Genomic DNA, 16,020 nt, shown 5'->3' with positions numbered 1-16,020 from the left:
ATCCTCGACGACATGGACGACAACGTCAACGCCGGCGATGCTGCTCCCGCTGCACCGTATGTGATTCTATCTTTCCTGTTCGAGATCGTGGTAGAATTCATGTTTTTAGTATGTGCCCTTGATGTGATCTGTTCATTTGCTATGTTAATTTGCATGATTAGTTTAATCTTTACTACTGTAGTCATGATTTATCTTTTAATTATTTGAATTAAATCTTGTAGTAACTTACTCATATTTCCAACACAATTAAATTGGATATGCAGAAGCTTGTCCCATAGCTTTCCATCACAATGATTGAGGGCTGGAAGAGGGAACTTGAGATGTGACTAGATCTCCGGAAGCAAAGGCTAACCTTTGCGCAAAGGTGAACGAAGACACGATACGGACATGAGTGGGCACGCTCATCTTCGCAAAACAACGACACGAACCAACCCGCCGCTACGACGAGTCACGAGACCCAACCAAGCGGTCGCTGCCGTGTCGCAGCCAGCGGGACCCGTCGTCATCTCGGCAAAGCAAATATTCGCACAGTCACGGCACGTCGAGGCCGAGCTGCAGGCCACTTCGCCCTGCGCTCCAAGCCGCCGACAATGCAGGCCCACCAGCCCTGACCGCAACAGGTTGGGCAGCAGCTTGCAGTACACTCCGGCGCACCAAACCCCGCCTCGCACGCGAGCCGCCAGCGCCGCTTCCCCCGCCCCGCCGGCCGCCCCCCCGGCGGGCCAGACGGCATGGAGTGCCTGAGGCGGGTGAATCCGTTCCGCGCGTGTGCGGGGCTGCGGGTTCTGGGGTACCTCATGCTGGCGCTCGTCGCCGCCATCGTCGCCGCCTCCTACTACGCCGTCGTCGTCTACGCCTGGGGCCCACTGCTCCTACGCGGGGGCAGCGGAGGCTCCGTAGCGGCGGCAGCTTTCGTCCTCGCCGCCTTCCACCTCCTTGTAAACGCCGCCACCCTGTCTCTCTTACCATCTAATTTCAGTATACCTTGAGGAGTCATGTGGTGCTAGGTAGTGGCCTCTGTTTTTCCTTCAACTGCAAGGCAGCTTAGTCATTTGTGCGAGCAGCTAATTGTGCAATATGGATCTTAATTCATGTTACATATCATTAATGTCTTTCGGATTAACACATGATAGATGCGTATGCTCCAGCATCAGAACAAATTATGTCTCAAGAAATACTGTATATCCTTCGAAATTACTTTTTAAGGGCCCTTTCTTATTGTTGACTTTGTGCATTGAGCAACTCAAATATATAAGAACATCACCTCATGCAATGGTTATACTCTTATTCAACTATTTTTTTCATGCTTCAAGCGATTGATAGATATATTATGGTCAAACAAGTCAGTAGCATATAGATCGAACCATATCTGACGATAATACCTAGACGTGATATTTTGAGCCTCTATTCTTGTTATTCACCAAACTGTATTTAGTACTCCCTCCGTTTCTAAATATAAGCCTTTTTAGAGATCTCAGTACGGACTACATACAGATGTATAGTCATATTTTAGAGTGTAGATTCACTCATTTTGCTCCGTATGTAGTCTGTATTGGAATCTCTAAAAGGCTTATATTTAGGAACGGAGGGAGTAGCTTTTAGATTTTCGGTTCGAGATATTGAGCATGACAAAAGATGTGTTGGTTTCTTCCAATTAGACTGAATTATTCACCATAGCGCCTTACATTACTTGCTATCATGGACTTCTCTTTTCTTTAAATGAGAAAATCAGGCCATGATTGTGTTTGTTTCTGTTTTGTTTAAATTTCTTCAGGGTTCTTGTTTCTTCTGCAGCTTATAATGATGCTATGGTGCTACTTTATGGTTGTTTTTACGAATCCTGGAGCTGTACCTGAAAACTGGAGACATGCTTCTGAAGAGGATGGTATGTATGCAAACAACAGTAGCACCATATCAAATAATGTCGCTACAGATTGTGTGAATCCTCCATCCACTTCAGAGGAGCAAGGACATGCGCCTAGATATTGCTCTCGTTGTCAAAATGGCAAACCTCCACGTTGCCATCACTGTTCTATCTGTAAGTCAGCCTTCTTCATGGTGTCAATTAATTTATAATAGGGAATGCCACTGTTTCAAACCAATCTTCATACTTCAGGAAAAATGATGTTTGTCATCCAATATATATTGTTGGTTATGATGTGAATGGTCTTGCAAGTGCCGGATTATGGTCCCTGAACTGGATTGAATGTGGCTTTAGTACTGGTGTTACTTTCAATGAACAACGGTCAGTTTGCGGTTGCTGAACTGTATTCTGCCGAACTTAATTTATAATCTGCTATGGAAAAATAGTTGCGTAAGTAGGGATAAATTGATTTAAACAAAAGGTAAAATAGACAAAAGCTGGAAAGGTAAGGTGGATTATCATTAATCCACCACAATGCCAAAAGCAGCCCACGAAAGGGTGATCTGTAAAGTTGCTACAGAAATACCTAATGAAAAGCACAAGAAAGTTCTTGCATAGTTTGTGTGCAGCTTGTGTGCTTTTTCTTTTATAGTTACTCATAAATGCATGAAAGTCATCTATCCCTTCTATTACATTCTTATTGTGACCTTTGTATTTGACTCTGTAGGTGACAGATGCGTACTAAAAATGGATCATCACTGTGTTTGGGTAGTAAATTGTGTCGGAGCAAGGAATTACAAGTATTTTCTCCTTTTCCTGGTAGGATTGGAACACTCATTGGGAAATTGATTATTGGAACACTTCTTGGGAAATTAATCTCAGATAGTGTATAGTTGTTTTTTGAGAGCGCATTTTCATATAAACTTCAGCAAGATTTTAAGTTGCTGTTCGGTTAGGATTGGGTGTAGTGAAAATATTTTGTATTAGTAAGCTAGTCTCTTATACTTGTTCTGGACTTGTATGAAAACCATGCTAGGGTGATTTCGCAGGCATATATTTTTGTTGTGGGATATACTAGTTCTGTCATGCCATAATGGAACAGATTTTAGATTTTTATTTTTTGGCCCTAAATCTACCTTATCTTATTTTGATGAGAACCTGATGTCCAAACAGGCAAACTAGGCCTTACGGGTTGTTTGGATCTTGCCTGTAAGCAAAAGTGGTTGAACTATTTTATGGGCTAACCACCTAAACCTTTTTGGCCTAGGTCATGCTTTAACGAAACTGCCAATTGCTAGTTTTTCTAGAAAAACACTTCAAAATAGCAGAATAACTAAAAATGATGCTCTCGAAGCAGATTTTCACCAAATACTACCATAATGTAACACAAAATTATAAATCAGTATTGCTAAAACTTCTCAGAGAGTTTATGCCACCAATTGGCTTGTTTCCATTTTGTAGCCACATAGTTGTGTTTTTTCTAGTATCTTAGAGTATGTGGTTTGCCTTTTCAGGCTCATTCAATAAATTTATGCCACCTATTGGCTTGATATCATGTTGTAGGCTTTTAGCCCCATATTTGTGTGTTGTTTCCTCGATGACAATATGCACTTCCATATTTGTGGTGATATTATCTGATAGGTTCATGCACAATTATTACCAGAATTTGCATATTTAGGATTGCTGGACTTGCTCATCTGTATTTATTTTTCAAACTGTAGGTAGCAAGAAAAGACACGGAAGTATACATTGATTTTAAAAACAGAAAGACATGAAAAAGCTTTAACGAAAACCTTCAACGTTGTCTTGTGTTATAAGTGCTAACTTACCAAATCTAACGACAGCTGTACTCTGTTCTCTGTGCTGGGACTCTGACTGGCTTCAGCCACATATAAGTGTTGGGCATAAGCATAACGAGCCTTACGACTCATAAGGGCACAAACAAACTACTACACAAGTTACTTATAATTATGTTTCCTGTCAATTGTCTTCTTGCTACACTTCCTATAATCATTTCTCAACCTGCTTCTTTAGCTTCCGTACTACTTATTTTTTTAAAGTGCACTCTCTTTTCATTATAGGTGTATACTTTCCTCGAGACTGTGCTGGATACATTGGTGCTACTTCCAAGCTTTATTATCTTCTTTCATGATGGAAGTAGGCGCCCCAGCTCAGCTGGTGATATTGCCATTCTATTTCTTGCTTTCGGTAAGCCTCTTCCTTTCAAACTTACCTTAAAGGTGTGTGGTTGAACTTACCCTACTCCTACGGTTTTACTGCAGTTCTAAATTTGGCGTTTGCGCTGAGCCTCCTTTGCTTCATATGCATGCACACGTCTCTTGCTGCCAGTAATACGACTTCTATCGAGGTAAAGGATTTGTAATGTGAATACTTTTGGTTTCCTGCTTGCCACTGTTCATAAGTACACTAATTCCTTGATTGAACAGTTAAACTTCGTTTTTCATTTATTCGGAGTTACTGGTTGATCTTCAGGTCGTGTAACCAACTGACATCACACACCTGTTCAAATAATACCATGTAGCTCATTATATTGGTACTCCCTCCGTCCCAAAATAAGTGTCTTAACTTCAGTACAACTTTGCACTAAAGTTAGTGCAAAGTTGAGACACTTATTTTGAGACGGAGGGAGTACTTGATAACCTAGTAATTCATGACCTTCATTTTGTAGTTAAAAAAAAAAACTCACTGGTACAACAGTACAAAAACAATCTAGGTTTCAGCTTGAATTTCTTGCAAGAATAATGAGATTTTGGTTGTACAGTGACTTGCTGCTGTTGGCATGCCCAAATGATATGCTTTTTTGTACTGGTTATATACTAATTCCAGGTATACGAGCGAAAGAAAACATGCTCATGGGAGTATGACCTAGGATGGAGAAAAAACTTGGAGCAGGTATTTTACCTGCATTTCCGTTCGTCCGAGCTCCTTAATTCCATACGAACCTTCTGAAATATTGTGTACTGCAGGTATTTGGCACCAACAAGTTGCTCTGGTTTCTTCCTATGTACTGTACCGAGGATCTGCAAAACATTGCTACAATTCAAGGCCTTGAATTCCCTACTCGTTCTGATGCAGTGCTGTAGTTGCGATTTGGTTGACAGTATATTCTTGTTATGCCATACGGCCATCTCACTTTGTAGATTAAACCGTCTTACTTCTGTACATAATCATCATTTTTCTGTACAAAGCTACTTCATCCGTCCGAGTTTAGGGCAACTCCAATCCGCGTCACCAATCACCCGCAAATGTATGGACTGGACAGTCTAGAGATTTAAGGGTCATCCATTGACCGTCACCAAATTTGTCCGGACACATTTGAAATCTCACAAACTAGGATCAAACTGGGGAGTCCGAACGTTTGCCACGTCGGACTCAGACAATGCGGACCACCTGGAGGTGTGTGTGAGGTATTATGTGTGCTCAGCGGATTATCATGGTTTTTACCTGGTTTTCGTTAATTAACTGAAAAACTCTCTTCTGATCAATTAATTCATGGGACATATCTTTTGCCTCGGTTTCAAATAAATTGGACCAAACACAACAGTTAATGGTTCAAGATAAACTTAAACTTTACATCCCAACTGATTAAGCATACATAATTGGTGATTGAAAATTTGTTGCAGAGACGCGTGTAGGATCGGCCAGATCGCAGCATGTTCATATCCAAAATTGCTCCATGGCCCTGCGTCCCAAATCAGTGAAAGACTTGCAATCCGAAGGCTGCTGCAACTCTTGCAGTCCGAGTTTGCACCACAGCACGACGGGGCCCCTTATGTGGCCATCGCGGAACAGCTTGGCTTCCACGTCAAACTCTGCAGATCCCGACCGCATCTCGGACTCCAGGCGCTTCCTCTGGCTGTCCGACAGCGGCGCTCCTCCGCCGCCGCCGTGCGCCAGGGCCGTCACCTCCGCGGTTCCCTTCCTTCCCGGCTCTGCGCACACGCCCGGCACAGGCCCTTCTCCGATGACAACGCCGGCGTACGACACGGCCGCTTGCCCGTGGCTGAAGCAGTTTTCGAACACCAAACCTTTGTCTCGACGTGGAGAGTAAAGTTGAGCGCCGGCGGCGAGGTCGTTGACGAAGCGGTGACGCCGGTGAGATTGACAGAGTAGTAGTCGGTTGCAGGGTTATCCAGCATAAAAGACACGGCGAACATGAAACCCGCGGCTAGTTAATTTGCAAGTTTCAACGAAGGAAAGTTATACACGAGTTGATATAGTGGAAATCTTATAGGAGCAACAAGGAGAAGAGCGTACCTAGTCCAAACAAGAACATAAATTTGTCCCTCTTGTGGATTGTTTCGTAATAATTGTCCAGCTCCATACTCACGGTTAACGCAGGATCGAAGATCCAACGTCAAGCGAAATTATGAATAGAAGATCCCAATTTGAAGCGTGGCACGTTATTATGATTAGAAGATCCCCTGTTATGTACTCCAGTACTATATTTATACAAGGAACATATCTCCCCAGCCGGAAGTTAAAAAGAAAAAGAAAGCTACAGGATTCGGAAGGGATACAAACCAGACTCCAAAATTAAACTCTTCTACTCATTTTTTACTACCAAAGACTCTTTTTATTGCGGGGGCTACCAAAAACTCTTGTACTCTTCGTGTCTAGCTCTACGCTTTGCCTATCCTTCAGTTTGTGTCAATAGCTCGCGTCATGTACGTACATATGAGGTGCAATTGTAGGGCATGAAAACCTCAAACTGCACATCTCTAATTATTATAAGAAGCTTTTCAGAGCACCCGAAGAAAATTTTGTGTCTCTAGATGAAAGCGCGATCTGGGATATACCTTAGCTCAGCTCCGACGAGAATGAGGTGTTGTCTACTCCGTTCACTGAGAAAGAGGTGTTTGATGCAATAACACAAATGAAACAAAATAAAGCCCCAGGACCGAATGGGTTCCCGACGGAATTTTATAAGCGATGCTGGCATATAATGAAGGAAGATATTCTGCCTTTGTTCCAGGACTTGTTCGAGGTGACTTACAACTATTCCACGTGGAGGCTACCTGCATTGAGCAATCCAGGCCGATTTGTCTTCTCAATGTAAGCTTCAAGATCTTTACCAAGGTTGGTATGAATAGATGAACGCGGTGTTGGGGAACGTAGCAGAATTTTAAAATTTTCTACGCATCACCAAGATCAATCTATGGAGTCATCTAGCAACGAGGGAGAGGGGAGTGCATCTACATACCCTTGTAGATCGCGAACGGAAGCACTCAAGAGAACGGGGTTGATGGAGTTGTACTCGTCGTGATCCAAATCACCGATGACCTAGCGCCGAACGGACGGCACCTCCGCGTTCAACACACGTACGGTTGGGAAGACGTCTCCTCCTTCTTGATCCAGCAAGGGGAAGGAGAGGTTGATGGAGATCCAGCAGCACGACGGCGTGATGGTGGAAGCAACGGTGATCTCGGCAGGGCTTCACCAAGCTCCAATGAGAGAGAGAGAGGTGTTACGTGGGGAGAGGGAGGCGCCAGAGACTTGGTGCGGCTGCCCTCCCTCCCCCCACTATATATAGGGTCCCTAGGAGGGGCGCCGGCCCTAGGAGATCCAATCTCCAAGGGAGGGGGGGGGGCGGCCAAGGGGGGCTTGCCCCCCAAGTCAAGTGGGGCGCCCCCACCCGTAGGGTTTCCAACCCTAGGCGCAGGGGGAGGCCCATGGGAGGCGCACCAGCCCACTTGGGGCTGGTTCCCCTCCCACTTCAGCCTATGGGGCCCTCCGGGATAGGTGGCCCCACCCGGTGGACCCCCGGAACCCTTCCGGTGGTCCCGGTACAATACCGATTACCCCCGAAACTTTCCCGATGGCCGAAACTGGACTTCCTATATATAAATCTTCACCTCCGGACCATTCCGGAACTCGTGACATTCGGGATCTCATCCGGGACTCCGAACCACTTTCGGGTTACCGCATACTAATATCTCTACAACCCTAGCGTCACCGAACCTTAAGTGTGTAGACCCTACAGGTTCGGGAGACATGCAGACATGACCGAGACGACTTTCCGGTCAATAACCAACAGCGGGATCTGGATACCCATGTTGGCTCCCACATGTTCCACGATGATCTCATCGGATGAACCACGATGTCGAGGATTCAATCAATCCCGTATTCAATTCCCTTTGTCAATCGGTACGTTACTTGCCCGAGATTCGATCGTCGGTATCCCAATACCTCGTTCAATCTCGTTACCGGCAAGTCACTTTACTCGTACCGTAATACATGATCCCGTGACCAAACACTTGGTCACATTGAGCTCATTATGATGATGAATTACCGAGTGGGCCTAGAGATACCTCTCCGTCATACGGAGTGACAAATTCCAGTCTCAATCCGTGTCAACCCAACAGATACTTTCGGGATACCTGTAGTATACCTTTATAGTCACCCAGTTACGTTGTGACGTTTGGTACACCCAAAGCACTTCTACGGCATTCGGGAATTACATGATCTCATGGTCTAAGGAAATGATACTTGACATTGGAAAAGCTCTAGCAAACGAACTACACGATCTTGTGCTATGCTTAGGATTGGGTCTTGTCCATCACATCATTCTCCTAATGATGTGATCCCGTTATCAATGACATCCAATGTCCATAGTCAGGAAACCGTGACTATCTATTGATCAACGAGCTAGTTAACTAGAGGCTTACTAGGGACATGTTATGGTCTATGTATTCACACATGTATTATGATTTCCGGATAACACAATTATAGCATGAACAATAGACAATTATCATGAACAAGGAAATATAATAATAATCATTTTATTATTGCCTCTAGGGCATATTTCCAACAGTCTCCCACTTGCACTAGAGTCAATAATCTAGTTACATTGTGATGAATCGAACACCCATAGAGTTCTGGTGTTGATCATGTTTTTCTCGAGGAAGAGGTTTAGTCAACGGATCTGCGACATTCAGGTCCGTATGCACTTTGCAAATATCTATGTCTCCATTTTGAACATTTTCACGAATGGAGTTGAAGCGACGCTTGATATGCCTGGTCTTCCTGTGAAACCTGGGCTCCTTGGCAAGGGCAATAGCTCCAGTGTTGTCACGGAAGAGAGTCATCGGGTCCGACACATTGGGAATAACTCCTATGTCGGTAATGAACTCCTTCACCCAGATTGCTTCTTGTGCTGCCTCCGAGGCTGCCATGTACTCCGCTTCACATGTAGATCCCGCCATGATGCTTTGCTTGCAACTGCACCAGCTGATTGCCCCACCATTCAAAATATACACGTATCCGGTTTGTGACTTAGAGTCATCCAGATCTGTGTCGAAGCTAGCATTGACGTAACCCTTTACGACGAGCTCTTCGTCACCTCCATAGACGAGAAACATATCCTTAGTCCTTTTCAATTACTTCAGGATATTCTTGACCGCTGTCCAGTGTTCCATGCCGGGATTACTTTGGTACCTTCCTACCAAACTTACGGCAAGGTTTACATCAGGTCTGGTACACAGCATGGCATACATGATAGACCCTATGGCCGAGGCATAGGGGACGACACTCATCTTTTCTCTATCTTCTGCCGTGGTCGGGCATTGAGCTGTGCTCAATCTCACACCTTGCAATACAGGCAAGAACCCCTTCTTGGACTGATCCATATTGAAATTCTTCAATATCTTGTCAAGGTATGTACTTTGTGAAAGACCAATGAGGCGTCTCGATCTATCTCTATAGATCTTGATGCCTAATATATAAGCAGCTTCTCCAAGGTCCTTCATTGAAAAACACTTGTTCAAGTAGGCCTTTATGCTTTCCAAGAATTCTATATCATTTCCCATCAATAGTATGTCATCCACATACAATATGAGAAATGCTACGGAGCTCCCACTCACTTTCTTGTAAACGCAGGCTTCTCCATAAGTCTGCGTAAACCCAAACGCTTTGATCATCTCATCAAAACGAATGTTCCAACTCCGAGATGCTTGCACTAGCCCATAGATTGAGCATTGGAGCTTGCACACCTTGTTAGCATTCTTAGGATCGACAAAACCTTCCGGCTGCATCATATACAATTCTTCCTTAAGGAAACCATTAAGGAATGCCGTTTTGACGTCCATTTGCCATATCTCATAATCATAGAATGCAGCAATTGCTAACATGATTCAGACGGATTTCAGCTTTGCTACGGGTGAGAAAGTCTCATCGTAGTCAACCCCTTGAACTTGTCGATAACCCTTAGCGACAAGCCGAGCTTTATAGATGGTCACATTACCATCCGCGTCTGTCTTCTTCTTAAAGATCCATTTATTTTCTATGGCTCGCCGATCAACGGGCAAGTCAGTCAAAGTCCACACTTCGTTTTCATACATGGATCCTATCTCAGATTTCATGGCTTCCAGCCATTTGTCGGAATCTGGGCCCGCCATCGCTTCTTCATAGTTTGAAGGTTCACCATTGTCCAACAACATGATTTCCAGGACAGGGTTACCGTACCACTCTGGTGCGGAATGCGTCCTTGTGGACCTTCGAAGTTCAGTAGCAACTTGATCTGAAGTTTCATGATCATCATCATTAACTTCCTCCCTAGTCGGTGCAGACACCTCAGGAACAATTTCTTGAGCTGCGCCACTCTCCGGTTCAAGAGGCAATACTTCATCAAGTTCTACTTTCCTCCCACTTACTTCTTTCGAGAGAAACTCTTTCTCTAGAAAGGATCCATTCTTTGCAACAAAGGTCTTGCCTTCAGATCTAAGATAGAAGGTATACCCAATAGTTTCTTTAGGGTATCCTATGAAGACACATTTTTCTAATTTGGGTTCGAGCTTTTCAGGTTGAAGTTTCTTGACATAAGCATCGCATCCCAAAACTTTCAGAAACGGCAGCTTAGGTTTCTTGCCAAACCACAATTCATACAGTGTCGTCTCAACGGATTTCGACGGAGCCCTATTTAAAGTGAATGCGGCAGTCTCTATAGCATAACCCCAAAATGATAGCGGTAGATCGGTAAGAGACATCATAGATCGTACCATATCCAATAGGGTGCGATTACGGCGTTCGAACACACCATTACGCTGTGGTGTTCCAGGCGGCGTGAGTTGTGAAACTATTCCATATTTCCTTAAGTGCGTGCCAAATTCGTGACTCAAATATTCTCCCCCATGATCTGATCGTAAGAACTTGATTTTCCTGTCAGGTTGATTCTCAACCTCACTCTGAAATTCCTTGAACTTTTCAAAGATCTCAGACTTGTGTTTCATTAAGTAGACATACCCATATCTACTTAAGTCATCAGTGAGGGTGAGGACATAACGATAGCCACCACGAGCCTCAACGCTCATTGGACCGCACACATCAGTATGTATGATTTCCAATAAGTTGGTTGCTCGCTCCATTGTTCCGGAGAACGGAGTCTTGGTCATTTTACCCATGAGGCATGGTTCGCACGTGTCAAATGATTCATAATCAAGAGACTCCAAAAGTCCATCTGCATGGAGTTTCTTCATGCGTTTGACACCAATGTGACCAAGGCGGCAGTGCCACAAGTATGTGGGACTATCATTATCAACCTTACATCTTTTGGCATTCACACTATGAATGTGTGTAACATCACGTTCGAGATTAAATAAGAATAAACCATTGACCAGCGGGGCATGACCATAAAACTTGTCTCTCATATAAATAGAACAAGCATTATTCTTAGATTTAAATGAGTAGCCATCTCACATTAAACGAGATCCAAATACAATGTCCATGCTCAAAGCTGGTACTAAATAACAATTATTGAGGTTTAGAACTAATCCCGTAGGTAAATGCAGAGGTAGCGTGCCGACGGCGATCACATCGACTTGGAACCATTCCCGACGCGCATCGTCACCTCGTCCTTCGCCAGTCTCCGTTTATTCCACAGTTCCTATTTTGAGTTACAAATATGAGCAACTGCACCGGTATCAGATACCCAGGAGCTACTACGAGCGCTGGTAAGGTACACATCAATAACATGTATATCACATATACCTTTGGTATTGTCGGCCTTCTTTTCCGCTAAGTATTTGGGGCAATTCTGCTTCCAGTGACCGTTTCCCTTGCAATAAAAGCACTCAGTCTCAGGCTTGGGTCCATTCTTTGACTTCTTCCCGGCAGCTTGCTTACCGGGTGCGGCCACTCCCTTGCCGTCCTTCTTGAAGTTCTTTTTACCCTTGCCTTTCTTGAACTTAGTGGTTTTATTCACCATCAACACTTGATGTTCCTTTTTGATTTCCACCTCCGCTGATTTCAGCATTGAATATACCTCGGGAATGGTCTTTTCCATCCCCTGCATATTGAAGTTCATCACAAAGCTCTTGTAGCTAGGTGGGAGCGACTGAAGGATTCTGTCAACGACCGCATCATCCGGGAGATTAACTCCTAGCTGAGACAAGCGGTTATGCAGCCCAGACATTTTGAGTATGTGCTCGCTGACAGAACTGTTCTCCTCCATCTTACAACTGTAGAACTTGTCGGAGAATTCATATCTCTCGACCCGGGCGTGAGCTTGGAAAACCATTTTCAGCTCTTGGAACATCTCATATGCTCCGTGTTGCTCAAAACGCTTTTGGAGCCCCGGTTCTAAGCTGTAAAGCATGCCGCACTGAACCAGGGAGTAATCATCACTACGTGTCTGCCAAGCGTTCATAACGTCTTGTTCTGCAGGGAAAACAGGTGCTTCACCTAGCGGTGCATCAAGGACATATGCTTTCCTGGCAGCTATGAGGATAATCCTCAGGTTACGGACCCAGTCCGTGTAGTTGCTGCCATCGTCTTTCAGCTTGGTTTTCTCTAGGAATGCATTGAAGTTGAGGGCAACATTAGCGTGGGCCATTTGATCTACAAGACATATTGCAAAGATTTTAGACTAAGTTCATGATAATTAAGTTCATCTAATCAAATTATTTAATGAACTCCCACTCAGACAGACATCCCTCTAGTCATCTAAGTGATACATGATCCGAGTCAACTAGGCCGTGTCCGATCATCACGTGAGACGGTCTAGTCATCATTGGTGAACATCTTCATGTTGATCGTATCTTCTATACGACTCATGTTCGACCTTTCGGTCTTCCGTGTTCCGAGGCCATGTTTGTACATGCTAGGCTTGTCAAGTCAACCTAAGTGTATTGCGTGTGTAAATCTGGCTTACACCCGTTGTATTCGAACATTAGAATCTATCACACCCGATCATCACGTGGTGCTTCGAGACAACGAACCTTCGCAACGGTGCACAGTTAGGGGGAACACTTTCTTGAATTATGCGAGGGATCATCTTATTTAAGCTACCGTCGTTCTAAGCAAATAAGATGTAAAACATGATAAACATCACATGCAATCAAATAGTGACATGATATGGCCAATATCATTTGCTCCTTTTGATTTCCATCTTCGGGGCGCCATGATCATCATCGTCACCGGCATGACACCATGATCTCCATCATCGTGTCTTCATGAAGTTATCTCGTCATCTATTACTTCTACTACTATGGCTAACGGTTTAGCAATAAAAAGTAATTACATGACGTTTATGTTGACACGCAGGTCATAAATAAATTAAGACAACTCCTATGGCTCCTGCCGGTTGTCATACTCATCGACATGCAAGTCGTGATTCCTATTACAAGAACATGATCAATCTCATACATCACATATATCATTCATCACATCCTTTTGGCCATATCACATCACATGGCACATGCTGCAAAAACAAGTTAGACGTCCTCTAATTGTTGTTGCAAGTTTTTACGTGGCTGCTATAGGTTTCTAGCAAGAACGTTTCTTACCTACGCCAAAACCACAACGTGATATGCCAATTTCTATTTACCCTTCATAAGGACCCTTTTCATCGAATCCGACCCGACTAAAGTGGGAGAGACAGACACCCGCTAGCCACCTTATGCAACTAGTGCATGTCAGTCGGTGGAACCAGTCTCACGTAAGCGTACGTGTAAGGTCGGTCCGGGCCGCTTCATCCCACGATGCTGCCGAATCAAGATAAGACTAGTAACGTCAAGTAAATTGACAAAATCAACGCCCACAACAACTTGTGTTCTACTCGTGCATAGAAACTACACATAGACCTAGCTCATGATGCCACTGTTGGGGAACGTAGCATAATATTAAAAATTTCTATGCATCACCAAGATCAATCTATGGATTCATCTAGCAATGAGGGAGAGGGGAGTGCATCTACATACCCTTGTAGATCGCAAACGGAAGTGTTCAAGAGAACGGGGTTGATGGAGTCGTACTCGTCGTGATCCAAATCACCGATGACCTAGCAGCGAACGGATGGCACCTCCACGTTCAACACATGTACGGTTGGGAAGACGTCTCCTCCTTCTTGATCCAGCAAGGGGAAGGAGAGGTTGATGGAGATCCAACAGCACGACGGCGTGGTGGTGGAAGCAACAGTGATCTTGGCAGGGCTTCGCCAAGCTCCAACGAGAGAGAGAGAGGTGTTACGTGGGGAGAGGGAGGCGCCAGAGACTTGGTGCGGCTGCCCTCCCTCCCCCCCACTATATATAGGGCCCCTAGGGGGGGCGCCGGCCCTAGGAGATCCAATCTCCAAGGGGGGGGCCAAGGGGGGCTTGCCCCCAAGTCAAGTGGGGCGCCCCCACCCCTAGGGTTTCCAACCCTAGGCGCAGGGGGAGGCCCATGGGGGGCGCACCAGCCCACTTGGGGGTGGTTCCCCTCCCACTTCAGCCCATGGGGCCCTCCGGGATAGGTGGCCCCACCCGGTGGACCCCGGGGACCCTTCCGGTGGTCCCGGTACAATACCGATTACCCCCGAAACTTTCCCAATGGCCGAAACTGGACTTCCTATATATATAAATCTTCACCTCCGGACCATTCCGAAACTCCTCATAATGTCCGGGATCTCATCCGGGACTCCGAACCACTTTCGGGTTACCGCATACTAATATCTCTACAACCCTAGCGTCACCGAACCTTAAGTGTGTAGACCCTACGGATTCGGGAGACATGCAGACATGACCGAGACGACTTTCCGGTCAATAACGAACAGCGGGATCTGGATACCCATGTTGGCTCCCACATGTTCCACGATGATCTCATCGGATGAACCACGATGTCGAGGATTCAATCAATCCCGTATTCAATTCCCTTTGTCAATCGGTACGTTACTTGCCCGAGATTCGATCGTCGATATCCCAATACCTCGTTCAATCTCGTTACCGGCAAGTCACTTTACTCGTACCGTAATGCATGATCCCGTGACCAAACACTTGGTCACATTGAGCTCATTATGATGATGCATTACCGAGTGGGCCTAGAGATACCTCTCCGTCATACGGAGTGACAAATTCCAGTCTTGATCCGTGTCAACCCAACAGATACTTTCGGGATACCTGTAGTATACCTTTATAGTCACCCAGTTACATTGTGACGTTTGGTACACCCAAAGCACTCCTACGGCATCCGGGAGTTACACGATCTCATGGTCTAAGGAAATGATACTTGACATTGGAAAAGCTCTAGAAAATGAACTACATGATCTTGTGCTATGCTTAGGATTGGGTCTTGTCCATCACATCATTCTCCTAATGATGTGATCCTGTTATCAATGACATCCAATGTCCATAGTCAGGAAACCGTGACTATCTATTGATCAACGAGCTAGTTAACTAGAGGCTTACTAGGGACATGTTATGGTCTATGTATTCACACATGTATTATGATTTCCGGATAACACAATTATAGGATGAACAATAGACAATTACCATGAACAAGGAAATATAATAATAATCATTTTATTATTGCCTCTAGGGCATATTTCCAACACGCGGATAGCTCATTCGGTAGTTCAACCAACCCAAACCGCGTTGAAGGGGTTGTCGTCCTACATTAAACTCTTCATGAAATCCACATGAAGAAACTAGATGGTGTTATATTTCCAACACGCGGATAACACATCCTTGAAGGGGTTGTCGTCCTACATTAAACTCTTCATGAAATCCACATGAAGAAACTAGATGGTGTTATATTCAAAGTGGACTTTGAGAAAGCGCATGATAAGGTCAAATGGCCCTTCCTCCAGCAAGCCTTATGTATGAAGGGGTTCAATGAGTCCTGGAGATCTCAGGTGGACACATTCATACAGAAGGGTAGTATTGGGA

The 16,020-nt window shown here is 44.8% G+C and overlaps 1 protein-coding gene across 2 annotated transcripts; it reads left to right on the top strand.

The window, feature by feature from the left end:
- The first annotated feature begins 510 nt into the window (after positions 1 to 510).
- Positions 511 to 5,197, top strand: LOC125536539 (DHHC-type zinc finger family protein). 2 transcript variants are annotated; one of them, XM_048699770.2, is made up of 8 exons: positions 581 to 938; positions 1,795 to 1,885; positions 1,961 to 2,038; positions 2,592 to 2,683; positions 3,946 to 4,072; positions 4,147 to 4,232; positions 4,712 to 4,777; positions 4,852 to 5,197. In XM_048699770.2, the coding sequence occupies exons 1-8, from the start codon at positions 732 to 734 to the stop codon at positions 4,966 to 4,968; spliced, it is 864 nt and encodes a 287-aa protein (XP_048555727.1). In that variant the 5' UTR covers positions 581 to 731; the 3' UTR covers positions 4,969 to 5,197. The 2 variants fall into 2 exon arrangements, with proteins under 2 accessions (XP_048555728.1, XP_048555727.1); XM_048699771.2 differs by having other exon boundaries at positions 511 to 938; positions 1,795 to 2,038.
- The last annotated feature ends 10,823 nt before the right edge of the window (positions 5,198 to 16,020 follow it).

Source organism: Triticum urartu, chromosome 2A (assembly GCF_056163025.1).
Source record: "Triticum urartu cultivar PI428250 chromosome 2A, HENAU_Tu73, whole genome shotgun sequence".
NCBI lineage: Eukaryota > Viridiplantae > Streptophyta > Magnoliopsida > Poales > Poaceae > Triticum > Triticum urartu.
The sequence above is the reverse complement of the archived record's forward strand: the minus strand, read 5'-3'. Positions and strand labels throughout refer to the sequence as shown.

Bases quoted from the DNA above. Each gene is read 5' to 3' on its own strand.
- LOC125536539 (XM_048699771.2), top strand. From the start codon at position 732: ATGGAGTGCCTGAGGCGGGTGAATCCGTTCCGCGCGTGTGCGGGGCTG. The intron at 2,684-3,945 runs GTAGGATTGGAA...TTTTCATTATAG, and splicing joins AGTATTTTCTCCTTTTCCTG to GTGTATACTTTCCTCGAGAC. The intron at 4,778-4,851 runs GTATTTTACCTG...TGTGTACTGCAG, and splicing joins GGAGAAAAAACTTGGAGCAG to GTATTTGGCACCAACAAGTT.